Source organism: Herpailurus yagouaroundi, unplaced genomic scaffold, assembly GCF_014898765.1.
Source record: "Herpailurus yagouaroundi ecotype Mexico unplaced genomic scaffold, PumYag 29, whole genome shotgun sequence".
In the NCBI taxonomy this organism is placed as follows: Eukaryota; Metazoa; Chordata; class Mammalia; order Carnivora; family Felidae; genus Herpailurus; species Herpailurus yagouaroundi.
In genome coordinates this window covers 95,440,953-95,456,344 of record NW_024412377.1, presented here as the reverse complement: position 1 = coordinate 95,456,344, position 15,392 = coordinate 95,440,953, and the positions used below count along the sequence as shown (strand labels likewise).

Here is a 15,392-nt window from a genome sequence, read left to right as displayed (position 1 = left end):
ACATTCGGTTGGATTACATAATTAATGATGGCATGTTTTCCACTTTAAAATAAGTACTTTTAACTTTTCTTTACAAAAATTCTTTATTTGCAAAAAGAGCTCAAGAACGTTTCTTTAATCATTTTAGAAACTGCATATCACACATTAGTAAAGTCCTATCATTGTCTCCAAAACACATTTTATTTATTTATTTCTGAAACATTAAAAGAATTTTTTTTTCTTAATGTTTATCTATTTATTTATTTTTGAGAGAGGGCATAAGCAGGGAAGAAGCAGAGAGACGGAGGGAGACATGGAATCTGAAGCAAGCTACAGGCTCTGAGCTATCAGCACAGACCCCAACGCGGGGCTTGAATCCACAAAGTATGAGATCATGACCTGAGCTGAAGTCATTCGCTCAACCGACTGAGCCACCCAGGCTCCCCTTATTTTGAAGCATATTTTAAACCTTCATTTAAGAGCCTTCAGGAATGAATTATGACAGAGTGGATTTGCCACCTCTGAGTTTCATTGTTCCTGCTGTATGGCTGCATATCAGTTAGTATGACTATATAACAAATTACCCCAAGACTAAATGCCTGAAAACAATAATAATCATCTGTTATTTCTCACGATGTCTGGAAGTAAGGAATTTGAGAGTAGCTTAGCTGGGGGGTTATGGCCCAGCATCTCTCCTGAGGTTGCAGTCAAGTTGTCAGGCAAGGCTGGCATCATCTGAAGGCCTGACTGATGATGGAGGACCTTCTTCCATTGTGGCTCACTCGTTGCTGGCAAACTGGTGCTGGCGGTTCACAAGCGTGAACATTGGGAGGTGAAGAACTTGGTGGCTGTTTTGGGGGCTAGCTACCAAAAGCAGTTTGGCAATATCTTAAAGATCCGTTTAAGAACCCTTGGGAACAAATTATGACAGAATTAAATTTGTCACGTCTCTTCTCATTGCTTTTATAGCAGTTTTTTGACATCTTAAATATTAATGAAGAAAGTGTTATTTTTAGATAAAATTTATGTTAGAGGTAAGTCATTGAAGAGGATTCTTCTGGAGCAAGAATCTCTATGCTTTTTATGGAAGAAAATCCTTATTTTCATGGTATCTTTTGATTGCCGACACCGGGAACAGAGATCAGAGAGGAGGAATTAAGAAGCTGTGTGTTTCGGCTGCAAGCTGAAAATGGCCTTGAGGAGAGCTGTGTTGTGACCCAAACCCTTAGGTCTTCTGGTTAGAAATGCCTATCAGCTCAGGGAATGGACATCCTTGAGACAGCTGGTCTGAAGACCCTTCAGGGCAGATTTTAAGAGCAGTTCATCAAAGAAATCCTGCCTTAATAGGTTTTTTCCGGGGGGGGGGGGGGGTTGTTTTTTTTGTAATTGTTGTAAGACAGAAGGCACATGTTCTGACTTTTAATGAGGTGATTTGCAGATGAATCAGACCTGGAGTTCGTTGATTTAATTACCCTCTTCTGCTAATATTTAGACCAAGATTTGGTGTTAGCTTCTTTTAAGATTTAAGAACTTTGGGATTTCTAGAATACATAATATGTGTGCTTTAAAATAATGCTTATTAAAAATCCACAAATCCATATTAATACTAACAAAACAAAAGTAAACTTTAAAATGATGGGATTAGGGTGAGGAGAAAGAAAAGCTCCTCTTTATAGAATACCAACTAAGGGGCGCCTGGGTGGCTCAGTCGGTTAAGCGACCGACTTCGGCTCAGGTCATGATCTCACACTCCGTGAGTTCGAGCCCCGCGTCGGGCTCTGTGCTGACAGCTCAGAGCCTGGAGCCTGTTTCAGATTCTGTGTCTCCCTCTCTCTGACCCTCCCCCATTCATGCTCTGTCTCTCTCTGTCTCAAAAATAAATAAACGTTAAAAAAAAAAAATTTAGAATACCAACTAATAAATACAGAGAGAATTTTTTAAAATCAGCATTTAGGAGTCACTGCAATAATAACTCATTCAGGCAGTGATGAGCAATGGATGGTAAAACTTTTGGATGAAAGATTGTTGAGGAAAAGAATATTCACACAATCTCAAAGCACTACTCCACAAGTTATTTATTAATTACAAAGGAGAGAGGTGTTAGTATAGTGAAGAAATTTTCTGGGCACTTACTTAAACCAAATAAGCAAATTTATCATCCCCAATAATGGGTCAAATTGACATCATATGCCTCCTGATATGATGTACTGAAATGAGTACATCACCCACATAATATTTCTGGCAGTAAGGTTTAATCTTATTAGGAGGAAACAATCAGCCAAGTCCAAATTGAGAGACATTATGCAAAACAACTCCTGGATATTGCAAAAACATTAATGTCATAAAGATGAAAAAGAAAGGCTGGGAACTCTTCTAGATTGATGGAGACTATAGAGACATGACTAAGTGCATGACATGATCCTTGATTTTTTTTTTTTAATACAAAGAACATTTATGAAGAATATTACTGGGACAGTTAGGGAAATTTTGGACTCATGTTAGATAATAATGATATACCTGTGTTAAATTTCATGATTGTAATAATTCTGATTAAATCAGTAGGAGAATGTTTTTGTTCTTAGAAGACAGAATTCTAAATACAGTAAAACCTTGGTTTGTGAGCATAATTCATTCCAGAAACATGCTTGTAATCCAAAGCACTTGTATATCAAAGTGAATTTCCCATAAGAAATAATGGAAACTCAGATGATTCGTTCCACAACCCAAAAATATTCATATAAAAATGATTATAATACTGTAATATAATATAAAATAATAAAGAGAATACAAAATATAAAGAAAAATAAGCCAATTAACCTGCACTTATCTTTGAAAACAAGAGAGAGGAGGGTTATTGTGTAGGACGACTTTCACTATCACTAACAAATGTTGACTTCGGTGCAGTATTAATAAACTCTTATCATATACTATATTTAATGTAACTGGCAATAAGACAACAGAGGAGAGAGTCTATATCTGCAGACAACCTGACCTAGAATGAAGCAGAGCATTCCTAAGCTTACTATTATATGGAAAAACAAGAGTGTCCATAGGTGCTTTGAAGTGACAAAAAATAAACTGGTTGTGGGCACTTTCCAGTGTTCTGAAAAATCACTGTGCCAAACACAGTGCTTGAGACCAAGCATTTGAGCATGGGAGACGATCACCCACAATCATGTAGCAAGAGAGAGAGAGAGAGAAGATGCATTGGCTCCATGTGATCATGTAACATTGAGCATCACGTACTACTCATATTGTAAGGCATGGCTCATTGACAAGTCAGAATTTATTAGAAATGTTTGCTTGTCTTGCAGAACATGTTACTCGCAGTCCAAGGTTTTCCTGTATGTAGGTAGGGATGAAGTGTCATGTCTGCAGTTCTCACATGGTTCAGGAAAGAGTGTGTGTGTGTGTGTGTGTGTGTGTGTGTGTGTGTGTGTGTTATGGCAAAATATTAACAGGTGGTTGTCTAGCTAAAGAAAAATGAACATTCATTGCAACGTTCATGAAGTTTTAAACTTTTTCAAAACTAAATTGAAGAAAAGTTTGAAATAAAATTTAAAAATAAAATAACATTTATTATGTCTTACTGCTTTAGGTGAAATCCTTAACCTTGTTTGTCACCCATTATCCACCAGTTTGTGAATTAGAAAAAAGTTACTTACAACAGGTGGGAAATTATCACATGGGATTCTTGGTCAATGAGGATGAAAGCAAAGAGGATCCAGGTACGAAATAATGCTTGCAGTAAGTAAAACTGGAATGCTTTTGGTTTTCATATTTGATAACTCGAAAATCATACGTACATGAACTTCTTATTAAGTAAAAGCTGTGAATGTTGATTATAAATGACATTTGTCCAAATTCATTTTCTCTAAGCTTCGGGTCAAGGAGAATGTACTTTTATCTTCACAACCTCTGAGTGCTTCTCTGGTCTTTCTTACCTCATTTTACTATAAGAAGAAGATGGGGTCAGGGACAACGTGTAGGTTTTACTCTTAGATGCATCTCAGGAAAGATACCCTAACCGTCAAGGGTATTAGTCACCTTTAGAAATGTCCATTGTATTTCCCCAAATACCATCCCCAGTATTCTATACTGGACATATGTTTTATCTTAACTTGACAAGGAAACTGAATCTCAGGTAAAGTGGCCAGCCCCTGTGGGCCACTTGGGTGAACTGAGCCTAGAATCAAAAATGTGCTTGCAGGTTCTTTTCTACTCTGTGAAAATGGTATGTGGGGCCTACAGTATTTTACCTACCCTTTCCACTATGTACTAGTGTCACACGACTGAGACATTTCATGAAAAAGAACATCATTCGCCAATAGAAATAAATTCAAGTGCTGTTAAGTAATGTAGTCAATTTTAGTATAATTTTATTTTCCTGTTCAGTAGTAATTTTTTTAAGCTCCCAACTTCTGGGCCAGTGATGGTTTACACAGTTGCTGTGCTATAATGGAAAATTCATTATCCAAGACACTCCAGAATCCAAATTTTATTTTGGAAAAGTAATAAAGATGGACCTGAAAAAGAAATCAGGCAGCTGGCCCAAATAAAACAAAGCCCTCGACCTGAGATAAATGTAATGTTAGGCAATCCTTGCCTTTCACCACTACACAGCCTTGAAAAACACATCATAAATTCTCTCATGGAAGCAGTTTCATGTCTATTAATCTGCATCCAAAATGACAGGAGGAGCTTATAAGCTAAAACCCAGTGGGATAAATAAGAGTTCACCATCAGGGAAGGGTCATTGATAAGCGTTTATGTGAACAGACTACTAAGCCATAAGTGTTTTGGCATTTTATCCTGTTGATTTAAATGTTTATTCATGAGCATAATTTTAAGCATTAAATAATGCTAAAAGGCTCTGGCTAACAGGCGGTAGACCTCTGCTTCTGGCCTTCACCCATGCCCCCTCCCCATCCATTGCCAAGGCGGCTGCTTCCAACTCTTTCTTTCCTTTCTTCCATTTCTCTAAATAATAGGCTGATCTTCCTATCTCTGGGTTCATCACCTTGACACATTACTATTTGGCTTCTCATCGTGCTGGATGGGAGTCTGCAGCCTTCCCTGCTTTGACCTTCCACTGTACTCATTCCAGGTGCCTTTGGTCTCATTCCTCTTCATAGTTTTCACTGTTGTTGCCAGTAAGGGTTGCTTACTCATGAGCCACGTATGAGGACAAGTGCATTCTCTTTGTCTTGCAGCTTTTTTGTTCTTTGTATTTTTGAAGGTAATAATTGCCTTGTTTTCGGTTCATTCTTCTATTTGAGTCTGTATCTGACTGTCCCTGAACCTTCCAATAGCTTTGTAAAATGCCTCTCTAGGCACTTTTCCAGATGACAGAACTATCGGTTCCACCATTCCTCCTGGAGCCCTTTGTCCTGCTCATCTGAACTGTTTGCTCCCTAGCCCTGCTGCACAGCTGTTGTCCTGAGACCTGCCTTTACCAGCATCCTAGGAATTCTCTTATCCCACCTTCTGTGCATTTGATTGCCAGTAAAAGAACACTTGGATTCACAAGGGCTCCACTCACAAGAATGTAAATAATCTCACATTACAGGAACCTCAGAGGAAGAGTGGGCTTCAGCTCCTCTTCTTTGCCATTCTCTAGGCTCTGTTTTCCTGCCTTGTTGGCTTTATCATCAGGCTAGTGACAGGGTGGCTGTGACTCTTTCATGTATGAAACCCAGAACTGACACTGTCCAAAGGACAAAAAGGGACCAGCATTTCCTGTGACTCTTAGGAGCAAGAGAACTTTTCTCATATGCTCACTGGCTTCTCATCACTGTCCCATCTCCTTTTCAGAATTGAGTCACATGCTCATTCTTAAACCAGTTCCTAGAAGTGAGAATGGCAAGGATGACTTTGATTAGCCTAGATTAACCAGGATCAATTTTTGGAGCTTGGTATGAGGACATTATCCCTTGAGTTAATTCCATATAAAATCAGGGTTTTCTTGGGGTTGGAAAAGATTTTGGATGCCCTACTAATAATACAACTTAAGGAGGTAAATGGAGATTTTGCAGGAATGAAAATGTCTTCAGTATCCCTTCATACTTGATTTATTATTTAGCTAGGAATTTGGGGTTGAAAGTAGCTTTCACTCAAAATGTTGAAGCATTACTCCATTGTCTGATTACTTCCAGTGTTGTTCCTGCTACAGTTGTGTTTCATCCATTACCTCTAACCTAACTCCTCTGCTGTCTAAATTAGAGGCCATTGCATAGGTCATCAGTCAAGTGCCCCAAAGGCCTTTTGGGTGGCTTCTAAGATACTGTGTTCTAATTTCCCATAGTGTGGTAGATGAAGCAATTAACTGGTAGTAAGAAACGTGTATTTTTATTCTAGTCTATAAATTCTTGGAAAAGTTACCTAAGTTCATCCACCTCTAAATTTTATGAATCTGTCCCAAAAGTGACTTCAGAAACTATTTGATCAGCACACATCTCTTTAATAACTGCCTAGAGAAATATGGCTTTCAAACAAATTTTGTTAAGTTCCCTTGTAACAAGCAGGAACATGAATTATTACTTTCACTGACTCTAAGCAATGTCACATAAACTTCTCAGTAGTATCCTTTTAGGAAATGGTTATAGCTTATAAGTGAAGTCCCCACCAAGCAGTTTTATCTTTTTTTTTTAATTTTTTTAATATATGAGATTTATTGTCAAAATGGTTTCTAAACAACACCCAGTGCTCATCCCAAAAGATGCCCTCTTCAATACCCATCACCCACCACCCATCAAACTTCAGTTTGTTCTCAGTTTTTAAGAGTCTCTTATGCTTTGGCTCTCTCCCACTCTAACCTCTTTTTTTTTTTCCCTTCCCCTCCCCCATGGGTTCTTGTTAAGTTTCTCAGGATCCACATAAGAGTGAAAACATATGGTATCTGTCTTTCTCTGTATGGCTTATTTCACTTAGCATCACACTCTCCAGTTCCATCCACGTTGCTACAAAGGGCCATATTTCATTCTTTCTCATTGCCACGTAGTACTCCATTGTGTATATAAACCACAATTTCTTTATCCATTCATCAGTTGATGGACATTTAGGCGCTTTCCATAGTTTGGCTAATGTTGAGAGTGCTGCTGTAAACATTGGGGTACAAGTGCCCCTATGCATCAGTCCTCCTGTATCCCTTGGGTAAATTCCTAGCAGCCAAGCACTTTTATTTATTGTCTTCTCTCCCATCTAGCTCTCTTGCCTCCACATTGCCATCACACACACACACACACACACACACACACACACACACACACACTCTTTCCCCTTCTCTCTAAGAGGCGTGAAGGACAGTATTGATGTACAGCATAACTATAAAAACTCCCTAATGTGATTATGGAAGAGTGGTCACATTATTTACTTTGATGGTGTGAAAACTACCATAATGAGTACTACGGTAGAGACCAGTATATGATGACAAATTCAGCACCTGTTTGTACTGAGATACGTTAACTTATTTAGAGCAATATAATATTTTATATAATATAGCTATAAAATATATTTTTATTTAAATGTGTTTATATATTTATATATTATTTGTAAATCTTTATCTTACTCTAATTTATATATAAACATTAATATATAATCAATTAATATATAATTAATAATTTATATATTTAATATATATTAATATATAATACAGCTATAAAATGTATAGCTATATTAGATATAAAAAGCATTGTATAGCCATATATATGAAGAAAAAAAGCCATCAGCAAAGCAAATTTTAACTATGGGGGTTTTGTGACATTTAGTAGGCTTTCAGGAAAGGATAGGATGGATGGATGGATGGATGAATGGGTGGATGGATAATGAATGGACAGACAGATGAATGACAAGGACTAGCATGGAGGCTAGGTTATGGAGTAGAGGCTGGAGGTAGGGACTTTCGTTAGCACTAAGCCAGTGGAAGTGATAAAGACTTTTTTGTCTTAAGGATGAGAAGAGTTTGCTTTTTTGAATGCCTGCTGCTGTTTACTTCACTTGTGGTCATGTGAGCAACAAAGAGTAACAAAAAAGTACCCAGGTTAGCAGGCACTGGTTTCTTCATGCTTCTTTCCTAGTCTATTTCCACCCACCTCCTCACCTGCTCTTTGTGTTCCTTGAGTTTTATTTGGAGTCAAAAGGTATTCTTAGTGCTTTGTAATGAGAATTTTAGTCTGTATTCCTGAGAGTGCCAGCATTCTTTCCACCTCCCACTTTCAGCCTTAGAACAGTGTTATTTGTTGCTGAATTCTTCCAGGAGGTTAAAGAATATTCCATTATCCTTTTTCTTGGTTATGCTTTTTAGTTGTTAGCTGATAAAAGAATAAAGCATACACATTTCTCAAATGACATAATGTATGAGAAAAAGCTCTTGATAAACTTACAATAAGTTTTAGTAAACATAGGGTCTCAGAAATCATTAAAAATCTGGTTCATTTTGGGCATTTTGGCAACACAGTGCAAATTAGATTGAATTTCATAATAAAAGCTGCATAATCTTGAGGTGCTTTAGAGTTATCAAAGATTAAACTGTGCAGCTTTATCTTTATATTATTGTACTTTATTATATCCCAGTTCTTTAGAAGTTTTTAATTTATGTGCATGTATTTGTGTGGTAGACTGGGTTCCTCAGGGAGCAGATTCTGAGATTTCTGTGCCAGGTGTTGATTGGGAGTGCTCTCATGATCAACACCTGAGGGCTGGATTGGGTCGGACTGGGCTGGCTTCAGCCACCCTTATAGAGAGCTGTGAGATGGGATTGGTCCATCAGAGTTACCTCAACCTGGGGAGAGGGAGTGTGACCTTTCTACTCCTTATTAGTTAGCTGTTGTCACATAACAAACATATTGTCATGGGTTACCCCACAGCATAGCTTAAAACAGTAAACATTTATCATCTGATCATTTCTCTGGGTCAGGAATCCAGGGACAGCTTAGATGGACGCTTCAACCTCATGGTTTCTCACAAGACTATTATCAAGGTTGGCTAGGTCAGTCATCACTTCAAGGTTTGACTGGGGGAGTTTACTTCCCAGACCTCTTACATGACTGCTGACAAGCATAGAAAATCTACTTTCAAGTTTACTCATGTGGCTCTTGGTCAGAGACATCAGTTTCTTTCCACGTGGGCTTCTTCATAAGGCAGCCCACCATATGGCAATTGGCTTCTCTCAGAGCAAATAAGCAAGAAACTGAAAGTGCCCAGGACAGAGGCCACACGGTCTTTTGTAATCTAATCTTAGAAATGACAACGCATGGGGCGCCTGGGTGGCTCAGTCAGTTAAGCGTCCAACTTTGGCTCAGGTCATGATCTCACAGTTCACGGGTTCGAGCCCCACGTCGGGCTCTGTGATAGCTCAGAGCCTGGAGCCGGCTTTGGATTCTGTGTCTCCCTCTCTCTCTGCCTCTCCCCCGTTCATGCTCTGTCTCTCTCTGTCCCAAAAATAAATAAACGTTGAAAAAAAAAATTAAAAAAAAAAAAACAATGCAAGGATTAAAGGTGCTGATCCCCATCCACCAAGAACCTCAAGGGCATAGAATGACACAAGGGCATGAGCACCAGGAAGCAGGGTTCTTTGGTGGCCACCTTAGAAGCTGTCTGCCAACCCCCATAGCTACCTATTGAGGTGCAGGCTACCCTAGAAAGGACATGGCCTCAGGTGAAGCAGGTCTGGGACTGAGCTGAGGTGACTCCCAAAAAGGGGATATAGCTGAAGATTGTGGGCTAACAACTTCCCTGACAGCTGGGGCAATAAACCCTTTAGTCCTAAGTGGGAGCTGAGTGATACTGAATAATATTCACTTGAATATAGAACTCTTAGTTAACCCAGTATATTTAATAAACCGGAATTTCTCAGTCTTGTTATTAAACTGTGTAACATGTTGTATTTCTTTATGTGTTTTTTGCTGTTTTGTTTTTAGCATTCTTAGAAATATGTCTTATGTATTTTACTTTGCAGAGTGTATTACATACAAGACCATTTAGCGAGCACATTCTTTTTTTTTTTTTTTTTTCAACGTTTATTTATTTTTGGGACAGAGAGAGACAGAGCATGAACGGGGGAGGGGCAGAGAGAGAGGGAGACACAGAATCGGAAACAGGCTCCAGGCTCTGAGCCATCAGCCCAGAGCCTGACACGGGGCTCGAACTCATGGACCGCGAGATCGTGACCTGGCTGAAGTCGGACGCTTAACCTAAGACTGCGCCACCCAGGCGCCCCGCGAGCACATTCTTTTACTGAAAAAACTTTTTTTCGTCTCTTTTAAAGGAGAAATTATATTGTACTATGTATCAGAATTATTCTCTTTCTGATAATAGCAGTAGAGTCCAAATTTTTTAGCCAGCAGCGTAAAATGAAATAAATCTTTACCTTACCCCAAAGCATTGTTAAAAACCCTTTTAAGTGGGGGCACGTGACTGGCTCAGTTGGTAGAGCATGTGACTCTTGACCCCGAGTTTGTAAACTTGAGACCCATGATGAGTGTAGAGATCACTTAAAAACAAAATCTTAAAACAAAAAACAAAAAACAAAAACGCTTTTAGGTGAGCTTTTGGGTGTTTCTTTTTCAGATTGCAAATTTTAATTGAAGTTGTAAGAACTTACAGGTCTTATTTAATCTTCTACTTTCAGCTTTCAGGCATGGTTTCCTTTATCTCCTTTTTTTTTTTTTTTTTTTTTTTTTTTTTTTAATTTGTAGGTGAAGAACAAGTCCCTGATTTTGTCACATTTCTTTATCAAATAACCAGAGGAATTGCAGCAAGGAGTTATGGACTAAATGTGGCTAAACTAGCAGATGTTCCTGAAGAAATTTTAAAGAAAGCAGCTAGCAAGTCAAAAGAATTAGAAGGATTAGTAAATATGAAAAGGTCAGAATGATTGTGTTAACAGTTTTTGGTTCATAAACCTTCCACATTGTCCAGCAGGAAGAGGATTGTGCTGTAAATGAACATAAGGTTTACCTTTAAACATCTCTTCAAATATTCTGAAACATTTAATTACAATAAAATGAAAACAGATCTTTGAAAAGCTCATGTGAATTCAGTCCGCCTTCTCTGCTCAGATCTTTTATCTGTTGAGTTGCTAAATTGGTTTTTCAGTCATTTTTCTAAAGAACTAAGTTAACTCCTTACTGTGTGCCAACGTGTTAGTTGCTTAAAACATTCAGTTATATAGCAAATTACTAAAAGAAACGACATTTAAAACCTTTAGAGTACTTCTTCTATTCTTATATTGCATTCAAAAATTAAGAATTCCGTCAGGACATGAATGAAAATAATAGTATCATAGAACTACGTAATTGAACTACAAGTATCCCCTTGTCGCTTCTTTTGTGACAAGATTTTCATTCTAAACTGCCTTCTTTCTGTCACCTAGACTGTTTATATGAATGTATTCTACTTTTTACCCTTGATATCCAGCCAGTATATAGTCAGTGTATTAACTAATCTTAATATAAATAAATATACTTTGGAAAGAAGATATTCCTAGGAAAATACCCTATTAAAAATAATAAATTGTACCTTTTTTCCCCCAAATACAAGATTTTGTTATAAAAGGACATAAGCTCTTTCTTCATCCATCTCCTTCCCCAGCCCTGTACTAGGTGGAGAGTCTGATCTGCCCGGGACAAGACATTACTGCCCTGGCATGAGGGAACAGACTGTTGGTCAAATAGAAAATCAGTCCTGGAAATCATAACCAAATTTAAATACTGAAATAGTAATACCTAATATTAGTTAAACAATTGCCAACTTGTGTACTACAGTGTAGTTGTGCAGCCAACTCCTCCAGGTCCTTTCTCCTGTGGTTCTGCTGTGGCACTCTGCGCTTTGCAATGGTAAATGGTGGTTGACCAAGTCCAAAGTGCTGGAGTAGTATAAATGACATGCAGCTTCTTCTGTTGACACTCTCTTTTGGATCATTTCCACAATGCCCAATTAGAACAATAATTATTTATTATGAGAGTTTAAAGATAAGCCCTTAGTTCTCTGCAAAGCCCAAGAAAAATTATTTTATTATCTTTTATTATTTTTCTTTTTCCCTGGAGAAACTAGAATAAAACTTTACTACAAAGGGATATATATGCAAGGTGGCAATAAAATATGATAGTTTATACTTACTGCTGCTATATATCCTATATAATAGCAAGAGCAATAAAATTCACAGACTATAACGGTTTAACTCTTCCAACTACTGTGTAACATTTTGAAATCTATAATCTGGACAAGATAGAGAATTGTCAGAAGAGGTTGCATTGGCGTGGAATCATTTATTAGGGTGCATTGGGGTGATCATTTATTAGGACACTATTTTCATTATTTTACCTTTTACTGAAAGTGTTTATCACATCACTTCCATTGGCAAGATCAAAGAAACCAAAGGGAATCTTGTGCATTTGTGTAGCTTTGTTAGAGTAGCTAATATTTATTGAATGCTTGCCGTGCACAGAAACAAGTCTAAGCAGTCATTTGCAGCAGCCTAGACACAGTGCCAGTTACTATTCTTACTGCTTTACATACCTTAACTGAATCCTTGCGACAGCCTTGTGAGATAGGTACTGTCATTATTCCCATACGGTAGTTTGGGAAAACGAGGCCAAGCAAGGGTAGGAAATCAACCAGGAAACCAGGGTCCCGTAACTATTCAGTGGCGGAGCAGTGACTGGAACTCAGGTACTCTGGCTCCAGACCCTAAACACTTACCTGGCAGTTCTTCTACAGAAACATTGTCTGTGTTCTGTTGGCATTCTGCTCTTTTTTTTTTTTTTTTTTTAACGTTTTATTTATTTTTGGGACAGAGAGAGACAGAGCATGAACGGGCGAGGGGCAGAGAGAGAGGGAGACACAGAATCGGAAACAGGCTCCAGGCTCTGAGCCATCAGCCCAGAGCCCGACGCGGGGCTCGAACTCACGGACCGCGAGATCGTGACCTGGCTGAAGTCGGACGCTTAACCGACTGCGCCACCCAGGCACCGCGGCATTCTGCTCTTTCAATAGCTAGCTTTACGTTATAAAATCGGTTTTACTTTTCATCCTGTGAGCATAGCCTGTGGCCTGAGTTAGAGCAAGCTGGGCTCTCCCCTCCCTGGAGGCAGTAGTGGCAGTCAGCAGCCTGAGTCCTTGATCATAACAGCGTCACTAGAAGGCTGGCGCTGGCACAACTTCCTAACCCCAGAGCCCTGCCTGGTATTCCAAAGTCATAGATCTTTTATAGCTTGCAGTGAGATGTATTGTCCCCCAACAAGTTCATTTATAAAATAAATCATGTTTTATTTTCTCTCCAGGAAAAGGCTAAAGTGTTTTGCAAAGTTATGGGTGATAAATGATGCAAAAGGCCTGCAAAAGTGGAGAGACGAGTTTGACGTGGAAGAAATTTCAGGTTTCTCATCTTGATGAAAACGAAGACTACACTTGTGAACAAAACATGGAGAGTTAAAAATGCCATCTGTACAAAACAACTGTCCAGTAACAGCCTATCTTTGTGTGATGTGAGCATAAAATCAGAACTATGGTATATTCCCATTGGAAATAGGCCTTTTGTGTAGAAAGTCTGTGCCAGGTTCTTGTCATGCTGTCTTACAAAAGTATAAACAGTTTTGAATATTAAGACTTCTGTTCTATCATTAGAAAACTTCATGAACAGTAAGCTTCACATAAAATCACACCTCCTAAATGAAACCTAACATGGTAAAATATAGTTCACGAACTTTCAGAGAGTGACATAAAAATTTAATTCATATTTTTATTTGTTCCAGTTCAGATTAATTTGCAGCTGAGTGAGATGTCTAGCAGAAGTGTACCTTTCCATTTGAACTAAAATAATTTTATAATGCTACCAGTTTATTCACTATGAGCATAAGAATTTTTGATAAGAAATAGAAAAGATCATCAGGCTTTTAGAAAGTAGAGCACAGAAGGAATAAGATGATATGAAATTTGAAAAGTTAAATACTGTCACAGTTTTAAGCAATTTAGAAATTGTTGGATGAAATTATTTGTCATGCATTCAGGTAATAAACATTTAATGAATACTTGCTATAAATTTTGATTTTTTTTTGTTGAATTTTGGGGTTCTCCACTGTTTGGCAGTTGGTACTTTTTAGGTTTAGTTATGGAACCAAGGTTGCTTCTCCCACCATATACACAGAACTGAACTTAGTGATTTGGGATCTCTCTGTTAATCAGTATAGAAAGTGTCAAAGTATTTAGCTTTGTTGATACTTGACAACACTGCCTCCTTGCACGTTTAGGGTGACATGTGTTCGACTGAGTCCCTGAGTTTTTCACAGCACTTACAACCTGGCTTCTCATATCCATGTGTTTTTTGTTTCTAAGTATATGATCTTGCACGAAGGCTCTCCATTCTGTTTCCCACCCATTTATTATTCCTGTTTGTTAAATGTCTTCCCCGCATTTGGCAGACATATTTCTAATTCCTTCTTTAGTTTATTTCTTACAGTGGCCCTCACAATGACCCCTGGACCCAGAAGTCATTATAGTCTCCCCAAGCTGAGGAGTGGTTGGTTGCTACACTTTTGAGTCACTCATATTTTAGCCCCCTGGTTCCCAGCCTTTTTGAAGTTAGAATATGATACCATTTGATTGATTCCATAATCCCTTCAGAAATATTAACACAGTGAAATTCTCAAGAATGTCTCAAAACAGAGTTTATTGGAATTTACTATCTAAATTTTAAAAAGAACAATACTTTTAAAATAGTATTTGACTACTCAATAGGATTTTGAATGTTTCATAATCTTTCTAACAAGATTTTCAAGGTGGTGCTATAACCTTACTGGCAGGCCAGCAAGAAAAGGAGATGGATCCAGGAAGAATCCCATGCCTGAGGGAGCTGCAGGGACCAGCAATCACTGGTAATGTCCAGATGGATATTTCAGGCCATCTCTGGCTTGGCCAGACCAGCGTCAGCATTTAAGCAGGTATGGGCTCCAGGAGCAGTGTGTCCCAGGCAGTGGCAGTACACAGGGTCTGGAAGGTGACAATGTGGATTATTGCAAGGTAGATTCTTGATATCAGCTGGCCAGCCAGTTTGCAAGAGGCCTGCTCCAAGTTTGGGAGAAGGCCAGCACTGCTGAACTGCATTTCCAGATGAGGCCCATTCCTAATCAGGTTACTGAAGGGAAAGTTGTGGCAGAGTCCCAGTCATGAAGACTGTACAGATGCCATGAAGATTGTCAGGAAAAATGCAGTTGATTGGGTACATACTCCAGATACCAAACTTACGGGTACAATTCTAATGTCCTCCAGATACTAACTTCATTTCCTTTCAATAAATACCCAGCACTAGAATTGCTGGATCATGTGGTAGTTCTGTTTTTAATTTTTTTTTAAGTTGATTTATTTACTTTGGGAGAGAGCATGTAAGTGCAGGCTTGAGTGGGGAAGGGGCAGAGAGA

At 38.5% G+C, this 15,392-nt stretch overlaps 1 protein-coding gene across 5 annotated transcripts in view; it reads left to right on the top strand.

Annotated features, from left to right (window-relative positions):
• The window catches only part of MSH3 (mutS homolog 3), a 186,484-nt gene extending 172,467 nt beyond the window's left edge, over positions 1-14,017 (top strand). For 2 of the 5 annotated variants that reach the window (XM_040449648.1, XM_040449640.1), the window contains exons 22-24: positions 3,578-3,707; positions 10,674-10,842; positions 13,260-14,017. In XM_040449648.1, the coding sequence (XP_040305582.1) occupies positions 3,578-3,707; positions 10,674-10,842; positions 13,260-13,368 (408 nt within the window). In that variant the 3' untranslated portion in view covers positions 13,369-14,017. Of the gene's footprint in view, positions 1-3,577; positions 3,708-10,673; positions 10,843-13,259 lie in introns of those variants that run through there. The other 3 variants (XR_005782947.1, XR_005782945.1, XM_040449655.1) reach the window with 3 other exon arrangements.
• The last annotated feature ends 1,375 nt before the right edge of the window (positions 14,018-15,392 follow it).